The sequence below is a fragment of the Mandrillus leucophaeus genome, unplaced genomic scaffold (assembly GCF_000951045.1).
Source record: "Mandrillus leucophaeus isolate KB7577 unplaced genomic scaffold, Mleu.le_1.0 Scaffold630, whole genome shotgun sequence".
Taxonomy (NCBI): domain Eukaryota; kingdom Metazoa; phylum Chordata; class Mammalia; order Primates; family Cercopithecidae; genus Mandrillus; species Mandrillus leucophaeus.
In genome coordinates this window covers 501,526-514,169 of record NW_012106809.1, presented here as the reverse complement: position 1 = coordinate 514,169, position 12,644 = coordinate 501,526, and the positions used below count along the sequence as shown (strand labels likewise).

General features: G+C 50.3%; 2 protein-coding genes across 14 annotated transcripts in view; one reads left to right on the top strand and one right to left on the bottom strand.

Moving 5' to 3' along the window:
* Positions 1-12,446, bottom strand: part of LOC105554185 (heat shock 70 kDa protein 1) — a 19,007-nt gene extending 6,561 nt beyond the window's left edge. The window contains exons 1-2 of one of the 11 annotated variants that reach the window (XM_012000528.1): positions 9,707-12,446; positions 9,298-9,404 (exon numbers count right to left, since the gene is read on the bottom strand). In XM_012000528.1, the coding sequence (XP_011855918.1) occupies positions 9,399-9,404; positions 9,707-11,509 (1,809 nt within the window). In that variant the 5' untranslated portion in view covers positions 11,510-12,446 and the 3' untranslated portion in view covers positions 9,298-9,398. Of the gene's footprint in view, positions 1-9,297 lie in introns of those variants that run through there. The other 10 variants (XM_012000526.1, XM_012000530.1, XM_012000533.1 and 7 more) reach the window with 10 other exon arrangements.
* HSPA1L (heat shock 70kDa protein 1-like) overlaps positions 5,168-12,644 on the top strand; it is a 12,857-nt gene continuing 5,380 nt past the window's right edge. The window contains exon 1 of one of the 3 annotated variants that reach the window (XM_012000537.1): positions 5,168-5,288. The gene's annotated coding sequence lies outside the window, so the exon portion shown is untranslated. Of the gene's footprint in view, positions 5,289-11,800; positions 11,814-11,970; positions 12,366-12,644 lie in introns of those variants that run through there. The other 2 variants (XM_012000538.1, XM_012000536.1) reach the window with 2 other exon arrangements.

Below are 12,644 nucleotides of genomic sequence, written 5' to 3'. Positions count from 1 at the left end.
GGACAGGGGCCCTGAGAGGAAGGGGGAGTGGCGGTGGGAAGGGCGTTGGTCTCCATGGCGATGCTGGCCGCTTGCCCTTCAGTAGGTAGTTGACAGGAAGGGCCGGCTCAGGGCTTGTAATTTTAGGGCGGTGCAAAATTGGTCGGATGACTTTGGAGACCACCAAAACCGGAAAGTTATCTTGCTTCTCGAAGGAGGCGGTGCATGGATGTGCCTAGGAGACTCTGATTGGACTGTGTCTGTGAAGGACGGGGCAGCTTTGGGTCCTTTCTCCAAGGCACCTAATGGCCTAGTCGGCCTGAGAAACGACCCGACTCGCCCGGATGTTTTTTCCATCGTAATGGGAAGAAGGAATGAGATAATACAATATAGTTTTTGACATAATCTTTAACCTACAAGGATGGGACATCTGGGAATAGGAACCTTTATATTTTCACAAGGAAAGCAGTTGTGTAAACAGGCAGTTCTTAGCAAGACAGGGGCACCCACCCAAGGAGGAAGGGAGGCGCTGGTCGGGTAGTGGGAGGGGTGAGTCGGCCGCACCCCTGCCTCCACCCTCAGCCGCTCCCCTCTGCTGCAACCAGGAGTTAGAAAAAATTTTCCTTACTAGGCCGTCCTTAAGGCATTTTGGGTTCCTCCATTTCCCTCCCCATTCCTAGCTTGGGGTCCGGGACACCTCCTTTCTACTTTCTCCTCAATTCCTGTTTCACTCCAGGACAGTATGTAGAACTAGGACCTCACAGTCCCAAATAAAATTTTCTGTCTGTCCCTGAAATCCCTAGGCTGTCCACCGTTTTTAGGTCAAATGTAACAAGATGGTGAGCCTGGGAGGGAGGTGCGGGGGGTGTTTAGCCCTCTTTAACATCACATACTACAGCTGTTTGGCAGGTGGCCCTCTAAGCAAACTGTGGAGTGATGCTGGAAATCAGGAGGGGTTGGGACCCAGGTTCTAGCTCCTCTAAAACCTCAGGTTATGTGTCTTAAGTTGTTTGTTGTTTCCGTTTTGAGACAGTCTGGCTCTGTCCCCCAAGCTGGGGTGCAGTGGCGTGATCTTGGCTCACTGTAACCTCCACCTCCCGGGTTCAAGCAAATCTCCTACCTCAGCCTCTTGAGTAGCTAGGATTACAGGCGGGCGCCACCACGCCCGGCTAATTTTTGTATTTTTAGTAGAGACAGGGTTTCACCATGTTGGTCAGGCTGGTCTCGAACTCCTGACCTCCTGATCCACCCACCTCGGCCTCCCAAAGTGCTGGGATTACAGGCATGAGCCATCATTCCCAGACAGTTGTTTTTGTTTGTTTGTTTTGAGACTCTCACTCTATCGCCCAGGCTGGAGTGCAGTGGCGAGATCTCTGCTCACTGCACCCTCTGCCCCAGGGTTCAAATAGTTCTGCTGCCTCAGCCTCCCCAATAGCTGGAATTACAGGATGTGCCACCACTCCCGGCTAATTTTTGTATTTTTAATAGAGACGGGGTTTCGCTGTGTTGGCCAGGCTGAATGTCTTAAGTTTTTATCCTGGATTGCAACTTCCTGCGGATTCTCCTTCCTCCTGTTTGAAATACAATTGCATTTAGTAATTTACTTTCCCTTTTTTTCCCCCTTCATTCTTAGTGTGAATGCAAGACCCTTTTGTTAGGCATCTGAAAGGAAAATGTTAGGGGGCTGGAGCAATAGTACTGTGTTTACAACCTATCACAAAAAAAAAAAAGGAAAAGAAAAGAAAAAAAAATAGTCTCATTGCCATGCCGACATTCCTTGAGCACAAATGGAAAGAAGAAGTTGTTGATGAAGGGAAGAATCCTGTTTTTAAACACTTTGCTCAATTGGCATTTTTCATATGCACACCACACACACACACACACCTGTCCACTATCAAAACACCTCTTCCGGGAATTCAAGGGTATTCATTTGTTTATAATTCACTGATCTAAACTGATGTTGCAAATAAATTGCTTTAACAATCTGTGTGTGTCTGTATGTGCAGGTCGGTGATAACTTTCACATTCAGCGTTAGCTCCCTAATGAATCACCTCTCTAAACTAGTCAAACCGGTCAAACTTCAGGAATTTTCCCAAACATCTCTCTATGAAATGTCTGGCTGGAGATTCTCCCAAACTTTCATCTTAGCTGCACAGTGTAGCAACACTTCCAGAGACCCTTAACCTCACCCCTCCCTCTGGAAGCTTCCTCACCATCAACTGCTACTACTGGCAGGTCTGGATTCATTCCTTCCCTCCTTCCAAATCTACAATTTAAAATAGTTCTCCGAGGCCAGGCACGGTGGCTCATACCTGTAATCCTAGCACTTTGGGAGGCCGAAGCGGGCAGATCACCTGAGGTCAGAAGTTTGAGACCAGCCTGACCAACACGGAGAAACCCCATCTCTACTAAAAATACAAAAACAAAAAAAAAAAATTAGCTGGGCATGTTGGCGCATGCCTGTAATCCCAGCTACTTGGGAGGCTGAGGCAGGAGAATCACTTGAACCCAGGAGGCAAAGGTTGCAGTGAGCTGAGATCACGCCATTGCACTCTACCCTGGGCAACAAAAGTGAAACGCCTTCTCAAAAATAAAATATTTATCTGATTCTGTTGAGAAACATAAAAAGTGGGGGGTGGGTGGTAAGAGGGGGAGAAAAAAACCCTCTCTATTGGCATGAAGCAAAGGACATCATTGTCTCAAGTGCCTGGCAAGTAGATGTGGTGTTGGGGCCCCAAATCTTGGATGCTCTCCGGATAGCAGAAAAATCCAATAGAAATGCTGTTTTTCTTGAATCAGTCACACTAGTCAGATTCTACAGTGCTATAGTTGACCTAGCTTTTAAGTGAAGCCTGTATGGACTAGACTGGAAACCCACACATCCATATTCCTTGTCCATTTCCTGACAAGGAGAGGGTCACTTGAATTTTCTTTTTTTTTTTTTTTTTTTTTTTTTTTGAGACAGAGTCTTGCTCTGTTGCCCAGGCTAGAGTGCAATGGCACAGTCTTGGCTCACTGCAACCTCCACCTCCCAGGTTCAAGCGATTCTCCTGCCTCAGTCTCCTGAGTGGCTGGGATTAAAGGTGCACACCACCATGCCTGGCTAATTTTTGTATTTTCAGTAGAGACGGGGTTTTGTCATGTTGGCCAGGCTGGTCTCAAACTCCTAACCTCAGGTGATTCGCCCGTCTAGGCCGCCCAAAGTACTGGGATTACAGGCGTGAGGCACCGCGCCGCCTCTTATTTCCTTTTAGACTGGCTGCTTCCCAAGGCAGAAATCCAGTCACAAGTTTAATTGCTGTCTAAGGTGAATATATAAGAACCCCAGGAGATTTTTCAAAACTTTAATGTGATTAATTTCAGAATTAGGTTTTTACTGGATTCTGTGTTTGGAAGGATCAGAGCTCAGATTCCCCAAACTGAAAGCTGGGTCAGATGGTTTCAAAAGGAAAAGAGAACTGAAGAGGGAGTGCCAAGAACATAACTGCTACAGCAGTGTGGGGTAAGAGAGCTTTCTTCAGGCTGACTCTGCAGGGTGTTTTCCTTCCTTCTCCCTCTTCTTTTTATAGTTCCTCAAACAGTAGTTGTCTTAATTTTGTTCGTTTTAAAAGATGGTATAGAGCGGGAGCGATGGCTCACGCAGCACTTTGGGAGGCCGAGGTGGATGGATCACCTGAGGTCAGGAGTTCGAGACCAGCCTGGCTAACATGGCAAAACCCCGTCTCTATTAAAAAACACAAAAATTAGCCGGACGTGGTGGCACACACCTGTAATCCCAGCTACTCAGGAGCTGAGGCAGGATAATCACTTGAACCCAGGAGGTGGAGGTTGCAGTGAGCTGAGATCACTGCACTCCAGTCTGGGTGACAGAGCAAGACTCTGTCTCAAAAAAAAATAATAAATTAAAAAAAAAATAAGATGGTATAATTTTAAGTACATCCAGACAAAAGCAAAAGAGTTAATTGATATGAAATCTAGCCAGTAGGCATTCTTAACTGAATGAATGACATACGCTTCAATGACAAAGAGAACCCTGGCCATTTCCAGCAGCATGGAAAGAAAAAATCTGGAAGGGAAAATCCTGGATTTGCATCTGCGCTCTACTTCTTTGGTGAGGCTGTTTTTCTTTTCAACAAGGAAGTACTTATAAGTTGACTAAATAACACAAGTTTCGACGTGTTCATCTCTAAAACAGCATTAACAATATCTGGACTGGGTGTGGTGGCTCACGTTGGTAATCCCAGTGCTTTAGGAAGCCAGGGCAGGCACTTGAACTCAGAAGTCCAAGATCAGTCTGGGCAACATAGTGGGTGGGACACCATGTCTAACCAAAAACTTTAAAAGTTAGCTGGGCGTGGTGGCAGGTGCCTGTAGTCCCAGCTACTTGGGAGGCTGAGGTGGGAGGATCGTTTGACCACAAGAGGTCAAGGCTGCAGTGAGCTATGATCACATCACTGCACTCCAGCCTGGGAGACAGAGATCCTCTCTGAAATTTAAAAATAAAAATAAAAATTCCCTACATGATCAAAGAAAATATTATATTCTCCCTCCTTTTATTGGGGATCCCATACTCTCAGATGTGACTCCTAGTCATTCTTATTTAGGTGTTTAAAAGTTGGGGACCATTAGTAGGACTACAGCTGCTTTCAGCTTAATGTAAAAACTGTCCTAAGATCTGCAGGCACAGGCCATTCAGTCAAACCTTTTCATTTTCAAAGACAGCACCAAGGATCAAAGAAGTTCAGTGGCTTGATCTGGTTACCCAGACGACAGGTTACAAAACTGGTGATTGGACCCACACGTTCTCACACTCATTTTGTACTCCTTCCCACACTGGCTTATCAACCTAACTGGGTTTTGTTTGCTTTTAATTTTGTGGTTAGACCTAATTGTTGTATTATCTAAAAAGGAAAACAAATGAACACAGTGCTGGGCTCTGCGAGCATTAAGGGCACCTCAGGTTTGTGATCAGCCAGGGACTCCCTTCCTGGCTGCTGCTCCTCTCTTCGGACTCACGACCATGGCCCCTACAAGCTCTTGCCTTCCCCACCTTCCAGCCCTCCCAGCCCTGCTTCTCCTTTCTGATAGAACAGATTGCTCAGGCAGAAAGAGGGGAAAGGAGGGGGGAGCCCTGTTACTATGGCAAAGTTGGCATACAGTTCACAGAATCTTCTGGACGTTAAATATAGAGTCCTGACTAACCTTGATGTTTTAGGACCGCTTGGCGAGGGGAGAGAGAGAGAGACTTGGGTGGCGCAGTTTGTTGGGCAGTGTCCCTAAGAATGACACAGCAGTTCTCGCCTTGAAGGTCAGAAAACTCGAGAAACTTCGGGCAGAGCCAACCACGGGGGAAAGAGCCTCAGCCAAACCTGAGGAAAGGCGGGGGAGTGCGGTGGGGAGGAAGAAAAGGCTGGGCCGCTGGGGCCTGAGGGCGGGGCTGGCTTCGGGGCTGCCTGTCCGACTCCTGCGTTTTCCGATGTGTTTTTTTTCCAAAAAGGGATTAAAGGAGGAAAGAAAGAAGGACCTTTCGAGTTTCTCTCAACTAGGTAACTTACGAGACGAAAATATTGGAGAGTTTTGTAACTTTCATACAACTAAATCAGATGCATTGGGTGGCCAGAGGCGAGAAGAGAAGGTCCCCACCGCCCGCGGCCAGCGCGCACCCGTCTGCGCGGGGACGCGCGACTGATGGGAAAGGAGTGGGGGACGGAGTCGGTTGGCTTTTGCCTACCGCCAGCTCAGCGCCCCGTTCTAGTCCCTCGCCCCGTGAGGCATCAAGAGAATAAGAAAATTAGACCCTCAGGAGTGATTCTCGGTTGCTGGGCTCCTCCGTAGTCCGAACCTGTGAACCTGCTCCAGCCCTTCTCCGGTGCCCTCCCTTCTAATTTTTTTTCAACTTTTTTTTGAGACAGGGTCTCCCAGGCTGGAGTGCAGTGGTGCAATCACGGCTCACTGCAGCCTCCATCTCCCGGGCTCAAGCGATCCTCCCTCCTCAGCCTCCTGGGTAGCTTGTTCTCCAGGTCCGCACCACCACGCCCTGCTCCTTTTTCTTCTCCAATTATTGATCGGGCTGGACATGGGCCAGCGGGGTGGGGCGGGTTTAACCCGGTGTCTGGAATGCTCCGCTGCCCTACCCCTCAAACATCCCTTTAAATAGTGGTGCTAGGAAAGGACAAGGGCCCGGTGGGCTTACTCCCTCTGGCTGAACTGCACCTGATAGATACCTCAGGGACATTTCCCAAGGGGACGGATTTAGATCAGTTAGCGGGAGGAATGGTAGTTGTCACAATTGTTTATATTCACGTAAGGATCGCCCCCTCAGAAATCGCCAATATTGCCCTCCCCCGAAATAACCTCATTTCCTCTTTTAGCCTAAAGCCGTATTATTTCTGCCCACTTCTCTCACATCTATAAAATACTGTAGTTAATTTTTTGTTTTGGTACCTTTTTCGTCTTTTGAGGATGACAAGAACTCTAAAGGCCAGGAGTAACAATAAGTGTATATGTTACAAAGTAAAATCCTGGGTTCAAAAGCCATATAAAATCAAATTTATTATCATAGCCTGCTGCCTTCTGAGGCCTGGTATAGGAAGGCAGGAGGTGATTGGAATCGAGGGGATATCGGTATTAGTTTTTCCACACCTGCAGTTATTTTTCCTGTTGCACTTTTCCTCCCTCAAAGTTCCTCTGCTACTCAAAACATCACTTCGTTTATGGATGGCGCTGCATTCTCTTTCCTAATTCCACAGCTTCCTCAACCTCTTTTCTTGAGGTTACAAAGTGAATATTTCAAGGTACAGTACTCTGTGCTAGGGTATGCAGGCAAGCAATAATTTGTATATATTTCTTGTTAAAACATCTACTAATAAGGTTGATTGATAGGGCCATAGGAACTCTGTTATTGCCTCTATTCAATGTTATGTCTGATGATTTCTCTACTGTTTCCACAAAGGCATTTGGTAGGTCCTTCTCAATCTCCACCCTTTTCCAACTACCCTTTTCCCCACCCATGCCACAGTAGTGGTAGTTGCTCCTAGTTTAGAGTCACTATAGGGTCTGCAGATCAGAGTCACAAATGCTACTGCAGCTCTGAAGGGGAGAGGAGGTCCTATAGCAAAAGCATATTCCCATAAAGATTGATTTACATTGTGGCCAAAGCCCACAGTACTACAGTTTAACTACCATAAGAGATAAGTGTTCCTCTATAGGCTGGCCTGGAAACCTAAGCATTTCATAGTTATTTTCTATTTTCAAACTTCCAAAGCAAGGTCTACCTGTATGTGTCATTTCCCATAACACTGGATTTTCTTCATAACAAGTATTTAGTGAATGGTTTGATGGGCTTTGAGGTACACATAAGCTCATAAAGTGCTTTAATGTAAATATTGATACAATTGATTTTTTTCTTTTCTTTTTTTTTTTTTTTCCCCCAGAGACAGGGTCTCAGTCTGTTGCTCAGGCTAGAGTACAGTGGTGCAGTCATGGCTTATTGCAGCCTTGACCTTTACAATGTTATGCTACCCTCAACTCTATCTGGTTCCAAAACATTTTCATTGCCCTTAGATACTATTTATTTATTTTTTCATTGAGACGGAGTTTCACTCATTGTCCAGGCTGGAGTGCAATAGCACGATCTTGGCTCACTGCAACATCTGCCTCCTGGGTTCAAGCGATTCTCCTGCCTCAGCCTCCCAAGTTGCTGGGTTTATAGGTGCCCGCCACCACGCCCAGCTACTTTTTTGTATTTTTAGTAGAAACGGGGTTTCACCCTGTTGGCCAGGCTGGCTCAAACTCTTGACCTGAGATGATCCACCCGCCTCGGCCTCCCAAAGTGCTGGGATTACGGGCATGAGCCACTGCGCCCGGCTGACACAATTTATTTTTATTTTTTGACATGAAGTTTCACTCTGTCATCCAGACTGGAGTGCAGTGGCGCAATCTCGGCTCACTGAAACCTCTGCCTTCCGAGTTCAAGCGATTCACCTGCCTCAGCCTCCCAAATAGTTGGGATTCCAGGTGCCCACCATCGTGCCTAATTTTTTACTTTTAGTGGAGCAGGAGCAGGGGGCGGGGGGAGGGGGGGATCCTCACCATGTTGGCCAGGCTGGTCTCGAACTCCTGACCTCAGGTGATCTGCCTGCCTCGGTCTCCCAAAGTGATGGGATTACAGGCGTGAGCCACCATACCCGGCCAGATACAATTTATTTTTAAAGGGGCTCACTCCGGGAGCTTTAAAGATTGTAGTGGGCGTTTTCCAACAAGGAGGGAATTACTTCTGGGATACTAGCAGCTGGGGCATGAAGCATCTCCAAGGGAAAGTGCATGGGAGTGAAGTCTGTATGTAGGTCTTCCTGGCTCGGGTGCTCACTGGGGTACTTAAATTGTAGGTGATAACTGCTAAGAATGTGGCATTTCTATTTCAGTATGCTTTCAGTCATAAGAGAGGCAACAAGCCAAACCCTTCCATTTTAAAAGATGACAACTAAAGCACATGTGCATAACTCAGCAAGCCAGTGCATGTACCCCTATTTTTTCACTTTGAAATGTAGGACACTCCTTCCATTCCGTGTTGAATCTAGATTAAATATCAAGTCCATAAGCTTATTAGGTGTACCTACAGGAGGTAGGAGCACTGGCCTCCCATCTAACTGCATCCTCTCTGACCACTTTTGCAGAAACATCCCCCACCCCACCCCACCCCACCTCACCCCACCTCTTTTGAGACCAATCTTAAACACCAATTTGAGGCTACCCTCCCAGGTGTTAAACTTTTTCTGTACCCTCAGGCTAAACACCCAATTAGCATCAACAAGCTTTACTATTTTTTTTTTTTAACTTTCTCTTTTTTGTGTGTGTGTAAGACAGAGTCTCGCTGTGACGCCCAGGCTAGAGTGCAATGGCGTGATCTCGGCTCACTGCTACCACTGCTTCCTGGGTTCAAGCAATTCTCCTGCCTCAGCTTCCCTGGGACAACAGGCACGCACCACCACGCCCGGCTCATTTTTGTGTTTTTAGTAGACACAGGGTTTCACCACATTGGCCAGGTTGGTCTGGAACTCCTGACCTCAAGTGATCCAACCACCTCGGCCTCCCAAAGTGCCGGGATTACAGGCTTGAGCCACCACGCCCGGCCAGAATTAAGAAGCTTTACTGGAGCATACCGTTTGTCTAACACAAATGGATCACATTACAATAGCCACACTTCTCTAATATCTGCCCTTACTGGAGACAAAAATGCCATTCCATTTTAGACGCTATGAGAAAGACAACCTATGCAGACCCTACTGACCCCCAAATAAAGGAAAAAAAGGCATCACTTGAATTTTAAAGTTTATTTACTTTGAAGTAACTAACTTAAAAAATGGCCTGAGTTCAGTGTATTACAAAGAAGAAATGGTCATAAGATGGCAGTATAAATTCATCTCTACACGTAGAGACCGGAAAAAAAGCAAGTTCAGTATTTCACCAAAAAAGTTACATTCAGTACTTCACCAAAAAACTTGAACATTGCAAACACAGGAAACTAAGAAATGACAAACAGAAATATTAGGAAATACAAAGTCTTGAAGCGCCAAAACAAAAACGGTAATCTTGGGAAGGCTCCTAATCTACCTCCTCAATGGTGGGGCCTGACCCAGACCCTCCCTTGGGACCCTGAGCCCCGAAGCCGCCAGGCCCAGGACCACCCGCACCCTGGTACAGTCCGCTGATGATGGGGTTACACACCTGCTCCAGCTCCTTCCTCTTGTGCTCAAACTCGTCCTTCTCGGCCAGGGTGTTGGCATCCAGCCACGAGATGACCTCTTGACACTTGTCCAGCACCTTCTTCTTGTCGGCCTCGCTGATCTTGCCCTTGAGCCCCTCATCCTCCACGGCGCTCTTCATGTTGAAGGCGTACGACTCCAGGGCGTTCTTGGCTGATACCCTCTCGCGCTGCACCTCGTCCTCCGCTTTGTACTTCTCTGCCTCCTGCACCATGCGCTCGATCTCCTCCTTGCTCAGGCGGCCCTTGTCGTTGGTGATGGTGATCTTGTTGGCCTTGCCGGTGCTCTTGTCCGTGGCCGTGACGTTCAGGATGCCGTTGGCATCGATGTCGAAGGTCACCTCGATCTGGGGCACGCCCCTGGGGGCCGGAGGGATGCCGCTCAGCTCGAAGCGCCCCAACAGATTGTTGTCCTTCGTCATGGCCCTCTCGCCCTCGTACACCTGGATCAGCACCCCGGGTTGGTTGTCCGAGTAGGTGGTGAAGATCTGTGTCTGCTTGGTGGGGATGGTGGAGTTGCGCTTGATCAGGGCAGTCATCACGCCTCCGGCCGTCTCCAGCCCCAGCGACAGCGGAGCCACGTCCAGCAGCAGCAGGTCCTGCACGTTCTCGGACTTGTCCCCCATCAGGATGGCCGCCTGCACCGCCGCCCCGTAGGCCACAGCCTCGTCGGGGTTGATGCTCTTGTTCAGGTCGCGCCCGTTGAAGAAGTCCTGCAGCAGCTTCTGCACCTTGGGGATGCGGGTAGAGCCCCCGACCAGGACCAGGTCGTGGATCTGGGCCTTGTCCAGCTTGGCGTCGCGCAGAGCCTTCTCCACGGGCTCCAGGGTGCTTCGGAACAGGTCCGAGCACAGCTCCTCGAACCTCGCCCTGGTGATGGACGTGTAGAAGTCGATGCCCTCAAACAGGGAGTCGATCTCCAGGCTGGCCTGGGTGCTGGACGACAGGGTCCTCTTGGCCCTCTCGCAGGCGGTGCGCAGCCGCCTCACAGCTCGCTTGTTCTGGCTGATGTCCTTCTTGTGTTTTCTCTTGAACTCCTCCACGAAGTGGTTCACCAGCCTGTTGTCAAAGTCCTCCCCACCCAGGTGGGTGTCCCCGGCCGTGGCTTTCACCTCGAAGATGCCGTCGTCGATCGTCAGGATGGACACGTCGAAGGTGCCCCCGCCCAGATCAAAGATAAGCACGTTGCGCTCCCCCTTGCCCGTTCTGTCCAGGCCGTAGGCGATGGCCGCCGCCGTAGGCTCGTTGATGATCCGCAGCACGTTGAGCCCCGCGATCACCCCCGCATCCTTGGTGGCCTGGCGCTGCGAGTCGTTGAAGTAGGCCGGCACGGTGATCACCGCGTTGGTCACCGGGTAGCCCAGGTACGCCTCGGCGATCTCCTTCATCTTGGTCAGCACCATGGACGAGATCTCCTCGGGATAGAATGCCTTGGTCTCCCCCTTGTAGCTCACCTGCACCTTGGGCTTGTCTCCGTCGTTGATCACCTGGAAAGGCCAGTGCTTCATGTCCGACTGCACCACCGGGTCGCCGAACTTGCGGCCGATCAGCCGCTTCGCGTCAAACACGGTGTTCTGCGGGTTCAGCGCCACCTGGTTCTTGGCCGCATCCCCGATCAGCCGCTCGGTGTCTGTGAAAGCCACGTAGCTGGGGGTGGTGCGGTTGCCCTGGTCGTTGGCGATGATCTCCACCTTGCCGTGCTGGAACACCCCCACACAGGAGTAGGTGGTGCCCAGGTCGATGCCGATCGCCGCGGCTTTGGCCATGCCGGTGCCCTGCTGTCTGCTCCGCTCCGAGATTCGGGACTGGAAACGGCGGACCGGACCCGCGACAAGAGCTCAGTCCTTCGGAACGCCGGAAACTCAACGGGGCTGGTGCCTGCAGCCGCACAGGTTCGCTCTGGGAAGCCTCGGGACAACGGGAGCCACGCTCTGGAAACGCAGCGATTTCTCGCAGCAGCTCCTGAGGCTGGCCGTTTTCCGGACCCCTGGCCCCTCGGCGTTTATAGGCCGTGGCGGAGACCCGCCTTTTCCCTTCTGAGCCAATCACCCAGCTCGATGAGGCTGCCAGGTCGGGAATATTCCAGGGGTTTCGCCTTCCGTCCTGCCCCCCAGCCTTCCTTGGACCAATCAGAGGCCAGGGTGCCGCCCCCTGCTCAGAACTCTCCAGAGTCTTCTGGGATTCACTGGAGGGGACACGGGCCCTGAGAGAAAGGGGGAGTGGCGGTGGGAAGGGTGTTGGTCTCCATGGCGATGCTGGCCGCCTCCGCTTCAGCGCCTAATTGACAGGAAGGGTCGGCGCTGGGCTTTTAATTGTGGGGGCTTGTGCAGTTATGGGCAGGGGGATGGTGCGGGGAGCGGGTGACGCGCGTCCAGGGGAGGGTGGGGGCGTTTGTGTTGACACTGCCCGGGCACGTTACAATGGAGACACTGTCTCTGACCTCATGGGCCAGTTTGGAGAAAGATGACTGAGTTGGAGCCCGCTCAAATTTGCAGGGAGGGACGGGGTGGGGGGTGGGGGGACCCCGGTTGTGCAGTTTTATATTGAGGGAGCCCCCACCTACTCGCCGGGGCTCCATAATCTGAACGTTTCCAAACTGAAGCGAAGGCATCGGGAGACTAGGTGAGCCAGTTAGGGATCTGATTGATTGTGAACCTGCAAGGCCCAGTAGGTCCTTGTTTGGGAAAGTAGTGGAAAGTTCCCTAATTGGTTTAAGCCTGAGGTATATGGGCGTTGGCTGATCCGGGTAGGAGGAGCACTTGGGGAAAGCTAAGATGGCTCCAGATTGATTGGTCAGAGCAGCCAAAATGGGGGAGGTGGAAAAGGGGGAGGCGGGGAAGGAAGCGGAGTAATTGGGAGGCGGGGGAAGGGAGTGCGACCAGGTGGGGAAGTGGGGAGGCG